At 41.2% G+C, this 21,772-nt stretch overlaps 1 protein-coding gene across 1 annotated transcript; it reads left to right on the top strand.

The window, feature by feature from the left end:
- The first annotated feature begins 4,161 nt into the window (after positions 1 to 4,161).
- LOC135639021 (RNA-binding protein Y14A-like) lies at positions 4,162 to 20,795 on the top strand. Its single transcript, XM_065152714.1, has 4 exons — positions 4,162 to 4,483; positions 11,905 to 12,041; positions 19,805 to 19,950; positions 20,458 to 20,795. Exons 1-4 carry the CDS (start codon positions 4,219 to 4,221, stop codon positions 20,504 to 20,506), a joined length of 597 nt encoding a protein of 198 aa, XP_065008786.1. The 5' UTR covers positions 4,162 to 4,218; the 3' UTR covers positions 20,507 to 20,795.
- The last annotated feature ends 977 nt before the right edge of the window (positions 20,796 to 21,772 follow it).

The following is a 21,772-nucleotide window of genomic DNA, read 5'->3' as shown; positions in this document are numbered from 1 at the left end:
CAAGAGTGCGCCAAATATCGAAAGCCGTTTCACACGTAGAAATCCGATTGAACTCATTTTTGTCCAATGCGCAAAATAAGGCATTCATAGCCTTTGCGTTTAAAGAAAAATTCTTCTTCTCCAAATCCGACCATTCGTTCATCGGTTTGGAGGGAAGTTGAAAACCGTTTTCAACGATATTCCATAAATCCAGATTTAGAGAAATCAAGAAAACTCTCATTCGAGTTTTCCAATAAGTGTAGTCCAATCCGTTAAAGAACGGTGGACGAAAGACTGACAAGCCCTCTTGAAAAGCCATTTCTCTCGGGTGTAAATCCGAAATGAGAAATACCCCGCTCTGATACCAATTGTTAGGATCGAGAGCACTAAGAGGGGGGGGGGTGAATTAGTGCAGCGGAAATCTTACAGCGATTAAAAACCAAAAGCTGCGTTCGTTCAAAAACTATTATGATGCAAAAGCAAATTCTCAGTTTGTATCTAAGTGCAGTTTGCGTCTAAGCGCAGATTGCGTCTAAGCGCAGTTTTGCGTCTAAGCGCAGTTTACGTCTAAACTCAGATTTACGTCTAAACGCAGTTTTACGTCTAAACGTAGATTTACGTCTAAACGCAGATTTACATCTAAACGCAGTTTTACGTCTAAACGCAGATTTACGTCTAAACTCAGATTTACGTCTTAAACTCAGATTTACATCTAAACGCAGATTTACGTCTAAATGCAGTTTTACGTCTAGACGCAGATTTACGTCTAAACTTTGAAACTCGTTTGTATACTCGCAGAAGGCAGTATGCAGTTGAAATCAAGACGTAAACGTGAACTGAGATCTGATGATTGAGCGAGGAAAGCCGATTTACGTCTGAATGCAGTTTTACGTCTAATTGTTAAAACTCGTTCGTAAAATTGTAGAGGACAGTTTGCAGTTATCAATAGGATCAAAATGTAAGTGTAAACTGCAAAGAAGCTCGTTCGTAAAAGCACGGAAGACAGTTCTGCAGAATCAAACGTAAACGTAAACTGTAATGTACGAAAATATGAATTTACGTCTGAATGCAGATTCGGAAGAACAGCACTTAGAACTTGTTCGTGAAAGCGCAGAGAGCAGTAGTAATGAAGGAGGTTTGCAGTAATGATAAAGTGCTCGAAAATAAATGCAAACCAGAGATTTAAAGTGGTTCGGTCAGCCTTGACCTACTCCACTTTTGGCTTCCTCCACCGACGAGGTTGCCGACGTCAACTAGGGGCCTTCCTTCAATGGGCGAAGGCTAACTGCCCTTTTACAGTTTCTCTCCTTTTGACAGGCTTAGGAGACAACCTTTACAGATCCTTTCTCTCATCTCTTTACAACTCAAGACTTAAAGAACAGAAGGAGGAGAACTTTAGGACTTTACACAAATTTGAGCTCTTAGAATCACTGAAAAGATCAAGAATTCGGTGTGGATCTGTATCTTTTCAGTGCTGAATGGGTGGGGTGTTTATAGGCCCCAACCCAGTTCAAAATTCGAGCTCAAAACCATCAAATCCCGGAATTCCGGGATCAGGCGGTTGCACCTCTTGACTGGAGAGGTTGCACCGCCCGGCAGAGCTCGAAGATTGAGCTCAGGCGGGTGCACCTCTCTGTCAGGGGTGGTTGCACCTTCCTGCCAGAGCTCGAAGACCGAGCTCAGGCGATGCATCACCTGTCCAAGGAGGTTGCATCACCCTGCCAGAGCTCGAAGACCGAGCTCGGTGGTTGCACCTCTCGGCAGAGCTCGGAACTTGAGCTCTGGCGGTGCTACCTCTTGACAGAGGAGGTTGCACCGCCCAGTCTCACTTGGAGACTGAGCCGTGGGCGGTTGCACCTCCTGGCTGGAGCGGTTGCACCGCCCAGTCTCGCTGGGAGACTTAGCTTGGGCGGTTGCACCTCCTTGCCTGGGCGGTTGCACCTCCCACAGCTACTTGGGCTCGAATGGGTTGAACCATTCGACCCAACTTGAGTTCATCAGGGGCCCAATTGCCCCAGGATTAAGCTAATGGGATCACCTCCCATTTCTAACTTAATCACCGTGCTAACTACGATTAAATCTAAGACAAATTCTGCAGCTCTGCTTCGGTACGTCAATCGCTTCTTCCGGCGAGTTTCCGACGAACTTCCGTCGATCATCCGATGAACCCTCGGTGATGCTTCTGCGGACTTCCGGCAAACTCCTGGACTTTGCGACGATCCACTTGGCGAGTTCCGACGAGCTTCGCTTGGCAAGCTTCTGGACTTCTCGGATCTGTTCTTGCTGAACCTCCGACGACCGTCCGAACTTCCGTCGAACTCTAGAACTCCCAACGTGATCATGATCTTGACTCCGGCGCAACACCTGCTGCTTGTCTAACTTTCATCGTAGTTAATCCTGCACAACAAAACAAAAACTTCGATCGAGACAATTAGTTCTAAGCAATTAACCAAGTTGTCCGGCATGTCATTGGTCTCTCGACGCTTCGTCCGATTCTTCGGCGCATCGTCCTCTTCTGCAGCCTATTGCCCAATCGGCCAGTCGACTCCGCAACTCCGATATCCTTGGCACAATACCCGCTCTTCTTGGCCCGATGCCCGAGTCCACGACCCGAAGCCTTCTGTCGATACGTCGACCGTTCCATCGGCCCGACGTCCAATCTTCTGACATGTTCCTCCGGCACAACATGATGTTCCTGCTTTAATTGTCTCATCCTGATCGAAGCATCCTGCGTCACTCAAAACGCAGATTAAATCATAAACATATATCAAGTAGTTTCATCATCAAAATACGAGATTCAACACACAATAGTTGTACGATGGCCACAAGGTTGCTAGTCGACTGTAGACATCACGCGCAATAAGTACAGTCATGAGTGAGCACAATGACATGCCGTGACAATCATAAGGGTTATTAGTCAATCGTGGAGGTAGTTCAAGCCAATTGCGTACTTTGACGACTATAAGAGTCATCGATCGATTGTGTGAAAACTACCACGTACCAAGTCGACTACAAGGGTTGTCGATTGGCCACATGAAAACTATTGCATGTTACAATGACTGTAGAGGTCACTGGTCGATCACGTGAGAAGAATCGCACATAACAACTACCGTAGGCGACGGATGATTGCACGTTATGGTTGTTGTATGTCTCGCACAATGGTTATTGGGAAGAAAAAAAAAAGGTTTCACTTATTAAAATTATAGTGTTACTCTTGTGAATTCTTTTGATTTCAATCAATATCATTGACATCTCTACTCTTCAAAAATCAAATATTTTCACTATATATCTTACCAAAATTATAGTTTTACACTTCGAAAATTAAATATTTTTTACTTATTTTCTCAGTTATAAAATTAACTAATTTAACTTGCTTTAATCAAATATTTTGATCAAACTGGATTCTAACGTTATTTTGATTACTTGACTGAATTTAGATTTAATTAATCTTGTTTTGATCGAATTTAAGAAAACTCAAATCTTGATTAAATTTTAATTTTGATCTATTTTAATTTTGGTTGATCTAATTGTGCTGATGTTTAATCTAATTCTAGGCTTATTTAATTAAATATAATTGATTTTGTCTAACTTAGGATTATATACGAGGAGGAGAAGATGGAAGAGGAGTAGAAAGAAAAAAGAAGAGGTGGGGTGAGGAAGGTGGACGAGGAGTGGGAAGAGGAGGTGGAAGTAGAGGAGGAAGCTAAGGGCAAAGGGAGATGGCAGCACTTAGGGGGGTGATGAAGGTGGAGGTAGAGTTCATGGAAGATGAGGAGGGAGAGAGAAGGAAGCCAAGTGCAAGGCGAAGAAGAGAAAACCAAAAAAAGGAAGGAGGAGATTACGGAGAGAGAGGGGGAGGAGCGATGGAGATGGAGGTGGTAAGGATAATTTAAAAAATCAATTGGTAATATATGATTTAACTAAATCAATTGAATAATTAGGGTTTAGTTGAATTGATCTTGATTTATTTTTTTTAAAATAAGTTAAACCTGGTTAAAAATAATAATAATTTTTTTTTATAATTTAGTTAAAAATATTTTAATCAAATCCAAGAAAAAAAATTATTTGATAAAAATTAAATAGGAGGATGTAATATGATAAAAGCCAAATTATTTTTTTCAGTAAATTACCCATATCCTTATGTCGGGAATCGCCGATTATATATATTTATAAGGGCAGGGATTTGTCATTCCGCCTATTGTTTTGGGTCCCCGATTCATCTCCAAGAGACCGGCGACGATGGCGGCTGCTGCGGGGGACGTCGAGGTGGTGGATTTCGAGCCTGACGATGACGATCTCATGGACGAGGAGGTAGCCGCCGCCGAGGTCGACCCCTCCCCTGCCCCCAGGCTCCGATCCGCCATTGCCGGCAGCGATTCCTCGGGCCCTAGGAAGACCAAGGGCCGGGGATTTCGCGAAGAGGCGGGTCGCGATAGCGACAGCCGCCTCGCCGCGAGGGATTTCGATTCCCTCGACTCCGATGGCGGTCCCGGTCCCCAGCGATGTAAGTTTGGAAACCCTAATCCGATGGTTTCCCGACCTTTTTCTTTCCGATTTCCTACATTTTTGACTTTGGATTCACACTCTTTTAAACTTTATCTTTCTGCTGCATTGCTTTCTGTTTTACTAATATGTTCCCTCAAATCCTAAGAGTTTCGGTGTTTTTAGGGTTTAATATAATTGCATATGCGATTTGAATTTCATGTTGGTTGGTTCCGTCAAATTATTTAACATCGTTTAGTTTGGGAATTAGTTTAAGGATTAGATGTAAGAAAGACACCCAAGTACTTGCTAATTTTCTGTTAATGAATTAATTGTTCTTGAAACTTATGCTTGACTAATGCAAAAAAAGGCCTCTATTAAAAGCATAATTGACTGAATGCATATATCAATTACAGGTTTCCCCTGGGTAGTATCTGTCAATGATGCAACTTTTCAAACTTTAAATTATGATGTTCAAATTTAGCATTTTTTTTCCTTTGGGTAAGGTAAAGCTTGTCAGTATCTTACAAAATGATAGATTAAATTTCATTAATAATGGGCATGGATGCTGTACTTTATGGCGTTACTTGAACATAAAGAAACCACAGAATACTGTGGTGAAGTAGCTAGAAAATGGATATTTTGAAGGAAAGAAATGTGAAATAGGTGAATGGAAGAAGAGAGCACCCAAATAGCCAAAGAAGAGATAAGATTCTGACTTTTTTTGTTTCCAATCAAAACATGAGTATATTGCAAGACTAAAAACTCTTTATTTAAATAAAAATATTAAATACGACTTGAAAGAGAGAGATTAAAGAGTTATTTGTTAAATGAAAGAATTTTAGCAATTACTTCAGGACTTCAACTCTGAATACAATCTAATTTAGTCTGACTTTAACATAAAAAGATCACCAAAAAAAGAATTGTACTAATTAACCTGAACAAATCATTTCAACAAAGATAACATCCAACATAAAAGAGATGCAAAAGATCATGAAAAAGGAAAAAGGATTAAAAAAGGGAAACAATAGTGATAAAAACAAGTGCCCATTGAAGAAACCTTACATTGTCTCTCTAGCGACAATTAGAGGAGAGCAACAAGAAGCTCAGGTTGCTTAGGTGTGGAGAGTGACTTGAGTCACCTTGGATCAAGCGCTTGATGACAAAGGAGTGTTCTGATAAGTGTACTAACGTGAGGTGATGATGGAGAATTGATGGATTAGGGCTCACTGGGGTTCATTGGGTCATGTGGGAGGGGAGGTGAGGAGAATAGGAGATTATTATTTGATTGAATCGAGCTAGGTTCTGGTCAAGCATGGTTTGAACTTAGGTTGCATGTGGTTTGGGCGTGGATCAAGGGTGTGGTGTGGCCCCGAGTAAGTCCAACCTAAGACTGTGTCTGGTTGGTTCAGACGAGTGATTGGGATGCCCAACGCCTAAGTTGAAGCGCTTGCCTAGGAGATGGCTAGGCAAAGGCACCTTTCCCAACGAGGTAGGCTTGAGGTGCTTGGGCTTAACCTTCCCTTGCTTGAGCGCTAATGCGAGTGTTTGAGATTCTTGTGACAACACTTATACAGTGATACATATGCACAAGTTTTTATGCAGCAAGAGGGGAGAGAACAGGAAGGATAAGGATCTCATCAATGTCCTAGATGCTTATGGTAATCTAGGATCTCGAGTTTCATCAATGTTTGGATTTTAGATTGAGGGATTATATTTACAAAATCAAATGTATATGTTAAAACATTTATTACTTGGGAAAATTATCACATTCTTTCTTACGATCTGAAATAATGTTTTTACATTAAGAGAGGCATTTGTCTTTCCTCTGAATTCAAGATGCTGTAGATTAATTGACCATTATAAACCATGTTAAATATATGATGTCGAGTTTGATGTTCGGCATATTTTGCTATGTCAAGAATATTGACATACTGCCATAACTTTATTTTTTAGTATCTTTGTGGTTTATTGACAATTGACAACATTTTACATATAAATCAACGATTGAAATATCGTTTCGTACCAGAGTTTCGACCTTTTCTCGGTACGGTATGGTATTGTATACCGAGCGATATACCGTTTGGTATATATATATATATATATATAACAATGTGCGACGTCGCCTTTCTTCTCCTCAGGTGGGGCGTCGTTGCCTCTATATATATATAATCTTTTATATATATATATATATATATATATAAATTAAAAAAATGTGCGATGTTTCCTCTCTTCTCCCCAAGCGGGGCAACGTTGTCGAAAAATGAGGCGACGTCGCCTTTATATATATATAAAATTTATAAATAAAAAATACCGTTCTGTAACGGACAAACTTCTAAACAAGATGTTGGATGTAATACTTATGTCTGTCCGTTGTCTTTTGGCATGTTCATGCCTTGTATAGCAGGTAGAGGGGCGGCCGAAGGCTTATAAGTCCCATTTTAGTTGGGTTGGTGGCATCTTTAGGCTTGTAAATAAAGGTTGTGTCATGTGGACACGTTCGAGAGCTTCTCGGTCTGTAATGGACCATTTTACCCTTTGTTGTGCCACTGTTCAGAGCTTGTAATAGTCTGTTTGTAATTTGCATTGTCTATGAAGTGTTTTTCGGAGATGTTTGCTTGTGGATCCCGTTGGAGGCGTTCTCTCTAACCCGTTCTCTCTTTTGGTGGTCCTAAGGGACGATGGGAGGCTTCGGGGAGGCTGACCTTTGCGGACGGACACGCAAGGGTGCCGCACGCCTTAGGCAAAATCAGCTAAGGTCGTGACATATGGTATCAGAGCGGGACAAGCACTCATTAGAAACACTTGACATGCAAACGTGGGGGACCTAGTGGGGCTGCATGGAGGGCAGTCAGCACACGCGCGACCGTTTGAGGGAAAACGGGCATGGAGATGTAGGGAAAAGAGTCGCTCAGAGGAGCGGGCATCTGACATTGGCATTCAGAGGAATGGCCAACCCTTCGCGCAAGAGGCACCACGAGAACAGGCAAGCTTGGAAGAATGCGGAGCGCACAAAGGTTGGGATGGCTGAGTTTGAGCTATGGCTCAACGTTGACAACTTTACTTGATGGTGCTCAAGGCAAGCGAGGCGCTTGGCAAAGGACGAGACCATGCAAAGTGGAATGAGTTGCTCAGCGACCGAAAGAGTTGTGCAAAGCTCACAGAGGTGAGGGGAATTGCTAACTCGAAGAATTCGGTACTCATGCATGGGCTTGTATGCGGACGATGGATTGTTCGTGGCCATCCCAAGGCGACCGAGACTCGGCGCTATGGAGCATTGAAACTTTCTCTTCGGCATGCGAAGGATACGTCCGGAGGAGGCTGAAGTGTGCAACGAGTTCAGCATGTTGCTAGGCCTTGAGGGGTGCAGTGGTGGCTGTATTGACGTGGATGCGCAATCTAGCAAGTGCGTTTGCAGGAGGCAGAACAACGCACAGTTTATTCAGCAGATCGGAGTAGTCCAAGGGGATGGTGGTCTCCGAAACGAAGAGAGATGTTGCTCCAATGGGACAGTTATCCAGGAGGGATAAGTCTCGGCTCTCCAGAGGGAGAATCATGTGAGATGGACTTCACATGTTGAGGAGGAGTACCTCACAAACAACAACTCCACGAAGCTCAATGGACCGAGCAAGCAGCGAGGAGTTGTCACATGATCTCGCTCGAGAGAATGCATGGGTGGATGCATTGCGAGATCAAGTGGGGGAGCGACCTGAAGCAACTTAAATGAAGGCACACTTAGAGTCGATATGGAGATCGGACTCAAGGGAGGGCTGACCCGTGGAATGGTGGGCGCGAGGGCCACCATCGACTCAATGCAAAAACGAGGAGCGGAGCAACTTGGGTGTAACTTGGCGAAGTACCCAAGCCGCATGAAGGGAGCCAGCAGAGAAGTTGGAACATGGAGCAGAAGCACAGTGCTTTCCTTAGACAGAGGTCAAAGACATGAACTCTTGCAGAGGCAAGAGTAGGATCATGTTGTTCCATGGGTCCTTCGTTCTGACGGAGCGGACTCATCTTGCATGGTGCCAAAGACGAAGGGAGCTTCTGGGCACATGCACCTTATCTCGGAGGAGCATTTGATGGAGGAACTAAGGCGACTCAATTTGCGGAGGCGAAGTTGGGTTCAGAAGGCCTTAGCACGGGGCAAGAGGACGCAGAGGCAGGTACTCTTGAAGAATATGCCACAGTGTTGCCATTCGAGTTGCTATAAAGGAAGCGGTGTGCAGCGGAGATTGTGCTGGTAGGGGCAGAGGCCCAGGATCCAGACAATGGTGCACAAATTACAGTGAAGTCGGTGGACTTCGGGAGCTACTAGGCGACGGACTGTCCTAGAGCGGTGCTTCATCTAGGTGTGACCCAAGAGTGGGTGGATGAAGGTCGATTGCCAAAGGAGCGAACAAAATCGAAGGTGGAGGAGACCCTGCGATGTATTGGCAGAGGCCACACATGGAGGGTTCAAAATTCGAGTTTATTCCACAAGGATCAGAATGCAATGGAGATGTCACCAGGAGGCGACATGGTGCAGCGGATCGTGGTGGAACAGTTCGTGGCAATGCGACACACACGACATAGTCCCGTGAGGGATGAGATCATATAGAGGTATGATCGGGAGTTACTGGAAGCTCCACTTCGATGAACAACACGACGGCAAGAAGGGCTATGGATTCAAGGAGTGAAGGCCATGGTACCGCAGAGGCGGGTCTTCCGGGCGTGCATCGAATTTTGCATCGGATGAAAGCCTTGGTCATCAGCATATGGGGGCTATGTTCCACAAAGGGAAAAGTTCGAATGCAAGTACCAGTGAGTTCCATGGGAGGGACTTGATCATACAGAGGTATGATCGAAGCAGCTGGAGAGTTGGACTGCTCCAGAGCTCATATTCGCTTAAGGGAGCCCGACAAGTCAGAGGACAAGGTCGAGTAAGCGAACGTTGCTACCAAGGAAGCTAAGGAGAACAGAATCGGTGCAAACTCTACAACGTGATGGCAGAGGCCATGCATGGGAGTTGCAGTCTGTCTTTCCATCGACCAAACAGACTGCTTGGAGAACACAGAGGTGTTGAAGCAGGGGGTCGAAAGGGGCGAGGAAGCGACGACGAGTCCAGCGGGACTTAGCTACTCAAAATCAAGCATCAGTTAGAATGGAGGTGGACTCAGAGGAGTGCCACGGAGACATCTCTACTGATTGTGAAGAAAAGGGATACAGAGGCGAGGCGACGGATAGTAGGGCCATGGGCATGGCAGCGCCATGGTACCGCAGAGGCGGGACTTCCGTGCAAGTCATTGATCCCTTGCTCTCATGGAGGGAGAGCGCTTGGTCGTGAAAGGGGCCGAGGAGGTGGAGCATGCAGAGGCAATCTCCAAGTACCGAGACAAGGCTGAAGGGCAGAGGCCAAGAAACTTCGTAAGACCGGTGTCAACAAGTTTCTCATCAAGATAGCCGTAAGTGAAGGACTTCGGGTCATGCAAGAGTGCACGACCAAGGAACGAAGTAGGCAGTACGCGGTGCTGTACCTTTGCTACTCAGTGGAGTAGGCGGCAGGGTTGATGGAGAAGACGGTACAATCCCAGAGGCGACCTCATCTATCAGAGAATTACTCCAAGTTGGGGTGAAAACTTCCTGCATTCCAGAAGTTCAATGGCTTTGAGAAGGTGAATCACAGTAGCTAACTCAACGCAAGGAGTGCAAACACTTCAAGTGCTTCAGAAGTGTGAGCAAAGAGCAGGCGAAGACCAGTAACCAGCTCGATGCATGAAGTACAACCTCGAGGAGGCGGGCGAAGTCAAAGTAACCTTTGCCTTCTCAACTCTTAAGAGAATGGGCGAAACCGAGTACCCCAGTTCTCTTATCTATCCAGCAGAGGAGCTCTGCACAAGTTCAAAGACCCTTCGAAGATAATAAAAGACAATAGTTGTCAAATCCTCACCAACGGTGATCAGTGCTACTGAGAGTAGATCGTCCGCTTCATTTCCCAACGAAATGCCAATCGAAAGCGGAAGTGATGCGAACCTACTTGGATGTGACAACTAACTGAAAGAAGAGTCAATGAGCAAATTTTGTGGAGGAAGGACCCAAAACTTCAGAAGTTTGCGAGGCGATGCTCGTTAAAGCTCCAACAAGCATCCACCCAGTTCAAGCAGCATGTGGAAATTTTGAGAGACTGGCGCAGAAAAGATGGTCTTTTCCTTCATTTGGTGGATCCGCAAGAATCGACAAGGATCAACACAACTCAGCCAACCCCCCCCAATAGAGTCAGAGTCATTGGTGAGTTGTAGCAGCATGGCGGATTAAAGGGTCGACTACTCAAAAACAGCAGCGTAGAGCAGCTGGGAGCCAGGAGGCGCATTGTAGCTGGAGCGGAAGATTGAAGACTCAGCAAAGGCGAAGAGTTGCAGTGTTCACAAAGGCTTCGACGAGGACGTCGAAGGGATAAGTGGAGGAGAATGTAACGGACAAACTTCTAAACAAGATGTTGGATGTAATGCTTATGTCTGTCCGTTGTCTTTTGGCATGTTCATGCCTTGTATAGCAGGTAGAGGGGCGGCCGAAGGCTTATAAGTCCCATTTTAGTTGGGTTGGTGGCCTCTTTAGGCTTGTAAATAAAGGTTGTGTCATGTGGACACGTTCGAGAGCTTCTCGGTCTGTAATGGACCATTTTACCCTTTGTTGTGCCACTGTTCAGAGCTTGTAATAGTCTGTTTGTAATTTGCATTGTCTATGAAGTGTTTTTCGGAGATGTTTGCTTGTGGATCCCGTTGGAGGCGTTCTCTCTAACCCGTTCTCTCTTTTGGTGGTCCTAAGGGTCGATGGGAGGCTTCGGGGAGGCTGACCTTTGCGGACGGACACGCAAGGGTGCCGCACGCCTTAGGCAAAATCAGCTAAGGTCGTGACAGTTCGGTAGCAAGCGGTCCACGTATCGATTTCTTGTCGGACTAGTACGTACTGCCCGTACCGGGCGGTATCATTCAAAACTCTATACCTTGATATAAATATATGTTATCCTGCTGATATGAAGGACAATAACTTGTCAATAGATATTATATTGTGATGCATAGGAAGATTTTATATCTTGGACTAAGAAGATTTTAGACCTTTTTTAAAAATCTTCATTGCAGTTTTCACTATTTCATGATTTCTTATTAGTTTTGTTACTTATGGTATGTACCAGAAGATATTTCTTCTTGTTCCCTTTTTCTGTTGCTTAGGCTTAAGATGACTATTACCTGTTGCATTTGTTTGCTACATTTTGGTTTGATGAAAAATATATAAATATGCACATTGGAAGCTTGCCAAATAAGTTTTATTTTTTTAAATAATGTATGGCAGATTGATGTTATCTAAGCTGACTATTTTCTAAATAACTAGCCCATGTAAAGATTTTCGTAGCATGATGCTATTGTTAGAAAATGGATTTTACAAGCACATTTTTGTTTTCTCTGACAGCTATTGAGGGATGGATTGTTCTAGTAACTGGGGTCCATGAAGAGGCACAGGAAGATGATTTGCACAACGCCTTTCGTGAATTTGGTCAGGTTAAAAATTTGCATCTAAATCTTGACCGTCGCACTGGATTTGTCAAGGTAGGTATAATAATTTCTATTAACTTGTCAAACCATCAATTTTAATGCACCTTTATTCTTACAATCATTGTTGTACCCTTTTGTTTGAAGATTCATTTCTTTAAGCTTACTAGAAATTGAAATAGTGCTTAATCTCGATTTAGTCTTTTCATATTTATAGTTGTGGAACTTTATGCTTCTCCATACATATTTGTTGCAAATTGGACATGTTATTTTGGGTATAACAGTACCAAGCTATAATATTTTCATCTTGGTACATTACTCTTTTAACAAAGAGAGAGGCACTATCATTTAGTAGCTTTAATAGTGTCCTTCAATGAGGTAAGTTTTTGCATGAAAGATATGTGACCAGAGGATGAGAACTTGCATTCAAATCAATGTTAGAATTCCGTTAACCTAGGGATTGAATGTCACATGTTAGTTGCTGCTGCTTAGATAATGGCATGATGCTGTATTGGGCCACTACGAGTTACAATTGAGCACCATATTGATTGAAAACAGAACATAATATATTGCCTATTTTATGATTTACACTTTTCTTTTATCTGTTGATATTCCTAACCTTTATTAAATCTTCCTGTGTATTAGTAATGTTGTTTTAGCTACTGTTTTATGTAGAACTTGTTACATTCTAATTTCTATATTAATTTAAGTCATGGTAGCTGCATGTTATACACATCTAGCTGACCAAGTTACATTTTCTCTGTTCCATATTAATCTTAATCAGATGGCAAAAACTGAGGTTTCCATTTTGATTAAGATAATTAAATACTGTTGCTTAACATGTCAATATACTCGAGCTCAAGCCCATATGTCTCTAAGCTATCCATGAAATAGAATATAAAAAAGGATCATAATTGCTACATTGAATGTGAAATGTTTAGGGTCATGGAGTGGTTGCAGGGATGGGGTATGTCATTTATCATGTGTAGTGTAGGATAGTTGGTTCATTGTTTCTGTTCATGGTACACTGAACCACTTTGATAGCTTAGCATGATAGGTAGTATATACTTTTTATTTTTCTGCATCATTACCTATCTGGATTGAAAACAAAAATATAAAATAACCTGAAAGCTTGGAACTGTGTTTTAGATTGTTTAGCATTTTTGTTATTAGTTCTTTTCTATACAAAAGTGCAGCAAATTGGGATGCATAACCTAAGTCACAGATCTAATGGGATACAATGATTTTGGTAAATGTGGCTTCATATATTTGACGCCCTCAATAGATTTATTGTAGCTCGTCATAGACATATTGCTGACAGTGGTAGAATGGCATGTTGGTAGTATGATTTTTATTATTGCTTGAGGTAACCAGGATCTGTTGATGATATTTGCATTGGCATGTGTAGGTGGTTCTTGATGGTATTTTGATCATAAAATGAAGAGTGAAACTTTGCATTTGTGCTATCACTTCCTATCTATAGTGGTCGTTCCTAGGTTGACTAGGAACAGGCTGCATGCATGAATTTCACTTGGTACTAGTCAGTGCTGACTATAATAATCTATCGTAGGAAACATGTCAACTGAGTGTTTGACTTTTGGTGTTGGAGTGTATACCATGCCCATAGGTAGCAAGAGATGTGATTAATAGTTTGCTGCGCATATTCCGCAATTCAATCTAAATCATTTTTAGTGTCTTTTAGTTGGCTTAATGCACCATTATATATGAGCCTCACTACTCCTTTTCTCATCTCTGGTGTCCTTTAAAGCAAGGTTCGAAATATCGTACCGTACCGGCGTTTCAATGTTCGTTCGGTACGGAACGGTATACCGAGTGGTATACCATTCGGTATATATATATTATATATATATATATATATATATATATATATATATATATATATATATATAAAAGATTATATATATATATATAATTTATTTAAAAGCCGACGTTGCATCGCCTCGGCGACGTCGCCTCGTTTATTTAAATAATAAATTATATATATATATATATATATATATATAAGCATCTCGGCGACGTCGCCGAGCCTTTTTCTAAAAAAAATATAAATAAATAAATAAATAAATATTATTTTATTATTATTATTCGTTCTGTTCGGTAACGGATGGTCCGTGTACCGGTGTACCGTCGGACCGGTACATACCATCCATACCGGGCGGTATTATTCGGTATTGCCTTACCTTGCTTTAAAGTGTCCATGAGATCAGTCAACTATTCATTTGGTTTCTGAGATGTGTTGATGATTCACTCTATTCTGCGAGATTACAATATTATCTTTTTGTTTTGTGCTTGGAAAACATCTTTTTTCTTTGTAATTTTTAGAAGTAATAGTCAAGTGTTAACTGCCAAATGAAAATTTGAATCTAGCAATCAACAATATATGTATATTTCTGACTATCAGGAGTATGAATAATATAGATGATATCTTACACTTCTTATAATCTATAATATCATAAATTATATTATTCTCCTGTAGAAATATCTGCTACTTATGGAATCTTAGGTGTCAAATTGTGGACTTATGAGTGAAAAGACGATATCTGAACATAGAGATGCTGTAGCAATGCATCATGCTTGCAGTTATTCCCTTCTTATTGTAGGGCAAGTGCATCTTACAAAAATCTTGCTATGACTATTAACAAAAGCTGTTTTCTCCTTTTCCTGCGTGTTCAATTTTTCTTTTGGGCTAATTTTCCTCGGCATCAAGGTTGTAAATATGGGTTGCTTACTAGGACAAATATTTAATAACGCACCTTTGTTCATATAACATTCTTGCTGCTCATTTTGCTGCAACTTTTTTATGTCAGGAATTGGGTGGCTGTAGTGCAATTGTTCTTTTTAATAATTTTGATGCAAGTGTTCATCACAAAAGGAAATATGTGCAACAATTTTACTGTATAAAACAAAATTTTTACAGTAGAAAACAAAATTTTTTGAAAGGGGAAATTGATCTGCACTGATTTGAGTTGAATTTGTGTTCATCTCGAACTCTGGTTGTGTTGAATTGGACTTTGACTCGAACTCAAGTTGAGTTGAACTTAAGTAAGACTTGAACTGCATTAGATTAGGCCCTTGATTGAGCTCGGGTTTCAGCTTGAGCTTCTGCTTGGTTCGGTTGGATTGCGATCAATTTGGAGTTTGACTCGAACTTCAAATGAGTCGAATTGGAGTTCGACTTGAACTCGGCTTGATAGTCCTTGATCATGGCTTCCCCAATTGGGTGATTAGCTCCCATTTAAACTTGATTTGAGGTTTTGCTTTTCTCCATCTATGGGTTTGAGCAATTGGAGGTTTTGCTTTGATCCGTCATCATGGTCAATGTCATCTCATCCAGCCATGTCACCTTCTTATGTCGTTTTGCTAGTTCTCATCACTGATCATCATCGACTCGAGGGTCTTGTTTTTCGACTTTCTGAGGTCACAAGCTTGCTGTTGCCTCTCTTTGTTTCTCTTCCTTTATCATATGAGAGGAAGATTATGGTTTCCTACATTTAGTTAGAGCCATGAGCTTTTTGCAAGTGTCCACCATCCTTTTTGCTTGGTCGGCTAGTGTCAAGTCCACAGTTGAACCAATCCAATCTCGTGCGACGAGAAATTTTTTCATAGCATCTTAATCTCATAGGGGCTCCCAAGGATGATTGGACAAATGTCAAGCGGCACCACTTTGCATGTCACCTCATCGATGTATTGACAGGTGATTGCAAAGCGAATCTTACACTTTGTGTCAATCTTTATCTTCACATCCTCAAGGAGCCAACCTAGAGGATATGGGTGTCGATGCAATGTCATCTCTAAGCCCAGCTTTTGGACTAAGCTCATTGACATGAGATTCTTCTAGCAACTAGTAACAAAGATAGCACCAACGACCTTGTTTTACTTGGATTTTTATGGTGAAGAGTTTTTCTTGACTTTTTGGGCCAAGGGTCGGATTTAAGTTTATAACCTTCGGTCTTGCGATCAATGATATATTTGGATCCACATGATCAGCTAGAGCAAGTTTGGTGGAGTCATTGAGAACAATTGTTGTTGTTGTCCATCGACTTTGATTGTTCTTGATCCACTTTTTTGAGAAAAGTTCTAGGTTAATCTACCAACACTTCTACCTAATTCGATCTGTAATTATTTTTTAAAAGAGAACTTTATTCATTCATCTCATGGGATGATTCAAAAGTTGTTCACGTGTACAAAAGGAGTAGGGATGTCATTATCCTTGGCACACGAAGGAGCCTTACAACGTGCAAAATTAGCTATGCTGTGTCCTCATTCTCAAATCTAGGAATGTAGGACCAACAAATTAACTTTACAGAGTTGGAAATTTCAACAATGTTAGCCAAAATGTTAACGACCAAGGAGTAGGAACAAATTTATGACGAAAGAAATGTGCTAGTGAGAGTCAGATTGTATTCTCAGATCGTGGAAGCCTTTGTTGACTGTCCAAGACAATGCCTCCCATATCACAAGACATTCAGTTTGAAGGGGTAATGTGGCTTTAATCGTACGAACATTCAACTGCAATGTTTAGACTATATGAGCATTTGATGATGAAGCCAGCACCTATATACTCAGAAGTAGGTTTAAAGGAACCGTCACATTGTGATATCAAATCATCATGAAATGTAGTTTTTTTGAGCATAGAAGAATCTTGTTTGATCCCTTGACTCGCCTCAGGCTAGATAGGTGTCAAAGTGTTCTCATTAGTTAAGGCAACAACTCGACACCAAATGGCAAGCAAACTGGAACGGTGGTTGTGGAATAGTCGCGCATTGCGGTGTTTCCAAAGCAGCCATGGAGAATTGGCAATTAAACGCTTAAGAAACTTGGTGGAGAAGATGTCTAATTCATTCGCCTCTTCAACCTAGACACCCTTCTCCCATTCATCAAAGAAGCGAAAGGAGTAATTGAGTTCTGTTTGAACAAGGTTCCAATATGATAAGACAAAAGAACATTTGAAGAAAATGTGGGAAGTGGGGTCTAAATAAAGATTACAAACATGACAAGAGGATACTTGAGCATTGCAAAGTCTAGCTTCCATAGGAAAATTTTCACTCTAGGCGCTACAATGAGGCTCCAAACCACCTTTTAACCATTCCATCTGCTTACCACGAGTTTGGGAGCCCGCTTTAAAATTTTGTAAGCACTTCGGCTATAGGAAACTCCCAGGGGTGGGGAGTCCATATCTAGGTATCATGACATAAGTTTAAGGGGATCTGAATGCTCAATATTCCTTTGACTAGGGACAGGTGAAAAAGCAAGAGAAAACACATTCCAAGCTCTATTTTAAAATAGATCAGAAACCACATTAAAGTTCATCACCTTATTAATATTAATTAAAGTAGGCCAACGATTAAGTGGTATGTTAGAAAGCCAAGGTTCAACCTGGATATCGATATTTAAACCATTACCAATCAAGATCCGAAGGCCCTACTTAATACTGAAGAGGAGATGAGTTAAATTTCTCCATGACCGTGAAGATCCTTGCTTGGGAATATGATTCCAAGGATTAGGGTGATCATTCTTTGCAAAAAGGAGGTTAGTCCATTGGCTGCCCTGATTGCTAAGAAGTGAGATGCGCTTAGCGCCAATAGACTTTTTGACCACATGAATATTGTGAATACCAAGGCCCCCAGTGTCCTTATGGAAGTGATGCAATCCCAACTAAGAAGATTGAGCTTGTTATGTGAACCATCATTGTTCCAAAAGCATTCCTTAGAAAGTCTTAATCGTTTTGGTTATTTTATTTGAAATCCTAGAGTTCATAAGCATGTTAGAAGGGATGACATTGCCATCAGAGTTAACAAGGACAACTTTGTCAGCTTGACTAAGAAGCCCTTTTTGCCATCCTTAGATTCTTTTGAGACACTGAGAGGGTTTTGACAACTGATGGGGAAAAGGTCACTTTTCTTTGAGGAAGAAGAATTTGTATGATGTTCGGAATTTTCTATGGCCTTCAAGTAAACCCTCTTTGGCTTTCTCTGAAGTGTTCTCGTTGCGGGTTCTATTCTTTTGCTTGATCACCATAGTTGTTTCGCTAGCACTTGAGATGTTATACACCTTGAAAAGGCTTAATTTGGTGCTGATCTGATCATGCAACCCTGCTGTATATTTCATCATCGTCGGGTGTTTGTCGAGAGAGATTTCGAGTGCCACCACTTGTCAACAAAATTTGATGTAGTCTTGCACCTATTAGTCTCTCCCTTGGCACAGTCATCTTTTCTATTGATCTTCAAGGTAGCCCATTGGATAAAATGCTTATCAGAGGAGTCTTTTAAAGTGCCCCCATGTCACCACTTTGTTATTGTAAGATCGAAGCTAAGCATTCCATTATGCAAGTGCATGATCGGTCAACTCGAGTCGCTCAAGCGTGACCGTCCTTGGTGTTGTACCCATAGAGAGTAAAATAGGTGTCAAGTTGATCAAGCCATACATCCAATACCTCATTGTTGTTGGAGCTACTGTAGAAGGGCATGTTAATCTAAGCCTCGACTCAGAAGGGTCAAAGCCTCTCTTTTGCCATTGGTTCCATGGTATCAATGTTGTCGCCATTGCAGTGCATCTTTGGCAAACTGGTTTGAGTATTTGATGAAGATGGTCCCTTCTTCTCTATGACGTGCTTGTTTCTATCATGTTTTACTATTAGGTTGGCTTTGGGATTGAATCCAACACATAATGACCTCCATCTTTTGTCAGAGCATTGTGATTTGGGCAGCAAGGTCCAACAGGGCTGTTGGGTTGCTTGTTGCCCTTGTGTTGGCACCACTTTTCATCGGTGATCGGGTTGAAACTCTTAACTCCTGTAGTTCTTCTCTTAATGCTTTATATCCTTGCCTAGTGATAACCATCCACATGCGAGGAACGATGCTCTGATACCACCTAATCCGTATGGGAAAGGACTCGATGGTGTCAAACCTTCCTTGAGCGGATTTGTCTTCGTGGAGTTGCGAGAAAACAAAGAATTTGGGAGGAGAAATTGATCTTCTTTGCTTTGAAATAAAAGTACCTAAACATGGAACTTGTATAAGGACTCCGTGAGTGACAATGATTGAAGGGGCTGCAGTTCTCTCCTCTCTTCCAGCCGTAAGGACCTCCTCCTAAGGTTGCTGTTGGGATCAACAGCTATTGGAGTATGGAGTTGCTGCTGCTGTCATCCACGAGGAAGAAAAGCCATTGAAGGAGGGATCAAGAATAGGGACTAGCTGGTAGGAATAGTAGCATTGCAATGGAAGGAAGAAGGATATGCCAAGAACCACTGTGTTGATCCCTAATTGTGGTTATCTGATTGATATAGCTCTCTGTCCTTAGACTAATTAGTTATTTTTGCTGAACTAATTGTGGTTATCTGATTGATATAGCTCTCTGTCCTTGCTGAAATAATTTCTGGATTGAAATTGCATGTGGAAGTTGACCACCTGATTAATCTTTTATGATGTATAGAGCTCCACATTACATTTTACGTTAGGGTTTGGGTCCTGTAAATGGTCAAACCATGCAGTTTACAGGTGAACTAAAGTAGTCATGTTAAATGTATTTTTGATGATCTAGCCTTATTTAACAGATGTGTTCTATATGGAGTCTTCTGTCGGAAGTGCTTTCAAATAATAAATTGCATACAAGTACTTGAGAATGGCATCTGCATGAAATGATAGCAAATCCAAACAGGTCCTTCAATGCTAAATATATTAAAATTTCTGCATCACTGTTAGTTTAATCATTTAACAAACATTATCTATCACTACTTATTCATCTTATTTTGCTTACATTTCTTTTATTTGATATGAATTTGATTTTTCCACATTTTTTAGGGTTATGCCCTGATTGAATATGAGAACTTTGACGAAGCACAAGCTGCAATCACAACACTAAATGGTACCGAGCTCCTTACACAAACAATTTATGTTGATTGGACATTTAGCAAAGGTCCGATCAAGCGAAGAAACATGAGGAGAAGGTAATATTATGTTTGACTACAGTTTTTGTGCTGATATCAGCATGTCATGTTGAAGCAGCTTATTGTAGCATCGTCCCAAATTAAGCTTCTAATTCAAGTTGCAGAATTTGTACACTTTCTTAACAATGCATCATGAAACTTTTGACTCTTTCTCCACCACCAATATCAAATCTCATTATTTGCTTGATATCCTGTCCCATAAAATAGACTTTTTAGAATTTGTCAAGAAGCATCATATAGCACTATTTTCATTATTTGATTATTTTTTCTAACCTTATTGATGCCAATTGTTTTTAAAGGAGTACTAAGGTGAGGACAAAATGCTTCTTATCGTTTGCTTAAAACCACTCGATACAACTTGATCAGCCAAAATCAGTCGCTATGGTTTCTTTTTTTTTTTTTCAAATTATACCAGTTAATGTTTATACAAAATCATCAGGAATCCCAATGTGTTACCAAGCATCTGAAGCATTGCAACTCATATGACGGTTTTGTTTCTTTCCACAGATCTCCACGTGCTCATCGATCAAGGAGCCCTCCTAGGAGGAGATACTGAAGCTGCTTTGCAGAGCTTACTTCCCCTGTGTCGTGTGATTTTGGGAGTCTGCATCCTTCGTGTGTCCCAAGGCCCGCCGCAGCTTGGTGTGGATTTACGTGACTCAAAGAGGCAGTATGTTGTACTATGATTAGTTGAAAGTATAATTAGTGACTTACCCCTTTCTGCTATTTATTTTAACGCATGCTATGCCTGCTTTAATGATTTCGGTGGAACTGCCAAGTGCTGTTGTTGTAATACAGATTTTATTTTGTTTGATGCGTGCATTTGCTGATTTGAGGATTTCTTACCTTGCAATGTCTTGCATAGTGCCATTGTAATGTATCTGCTGAAAGGGAACGTGTTTTGCTATTTTGATTTGATTTTGGCCATTCTTATTTAAAGTTCATGGTACGCTTGGCTACCATGAACAGTGGTCATTCTTATTTAAAGGCAAAGTAGTGTTTTTTAAATGTTTAGTCATGAACAAAATGTAGACGTGTACGAGGACCATATTTTAAGAATTTTGACTTATAAGGTCTTACTCTGCTAGATCGTATTCTTTATAGGCCACCGAGGGCATTAAAAATGGGATATATTGTAAATGCCTAGGGTCCGAGTACTAAATCAAGTCAATTGGAGGTTATCATGTCTTGTTACTCTATCAAGCAACATGACGAGAGATGAGAAGCTGGACAAAGGGCAATTGTATTATCATTTCGTTTTTCTTGGGTGAATTCTTTAAAAAAGTTCACCCTAATGCACAAGAAGTTACCTCTCGAGATGTTATGGTACTCCTCGGAACGATGGATGATGCTGTGACTTGTTGCACTCCTCGTCCGTCGAGCATTCAGGATGGTCTTACACAAAGATTATGAAGTTTTCTGTTTACTCATATCTTGAAAGATGTTCTTTGTTCCATGAACCTCTCTCTTTCTCACATGGTGAAGTTCTCAAAATTCACTTATTAGTAATAAGCTATTACGGGGGAAGAGTAATGGAAGAATTCGTTTATTAGTTATTTTGTTAGTTCTCGCCCGCCTTTCCTCACAATTACGAACTGCATACATGCCTTACAGAAGCCTTTCGACTCTATGGATGTTAGGATTTTTTTTATCTTTCGCCTTAGAGACCGAGATGATCTTAATATATTGCTAGAATCTAGCTTTTAGTATATTCAGAATAAACTTCCAGTCCTTTGCCCCTAGAATCATTATTTTTAGTGGGAGAAGCTTAATTTTTCTGTAATTTTAGTTTGGGTTAAAACTATTCAATATTCCTCTGTTT

This window comes from Musa acuminata, chromosome BXJ3-5, assembly GCF_036884655.1.
Source record: "Musa acuminata AAA Group cultivar baxijiao chromosome BXJ3-5, Cavendish_Baxijiao_AAA, whole genome shotgun sequence".
NCBI classification, from domain to species: Eukaryota; Viridiplantae; Streptophyta; class Magnoliopsida; order Zingiberales; family Musaceae; genus Musa; species Musa acuminata.
Note: the sequence above shows the minus strand (reverse complement) of the source record. Positions and strands in the feature narration are given on the sequence as shown.

Bases quoted from the DNA above. Each gene is read 5' to 3' on its own strand.
- LOC135639021 (XM_065152714.1), top strand. From the start codon at position 4,219: ATGGCGGCTGCTGCGGGGGACGTCGAGGTGGTGGATTTCGAGCCTGAC. The intron at 4,484-11,904 runs GTAAGTTTGGAA...TTTCTCTGACAG, and splicing joins CGGTCCCGGTCCCCAGCGAT to CTATTGAGGGATGGATTGTT. The intron at 19,951-20,457 runs GTAATATTATGT...TTCTTTCCACAG, and splicing joins CGAAGAAACATGAGGAGAAG to ATCTCCACGTGCTCATCGAT.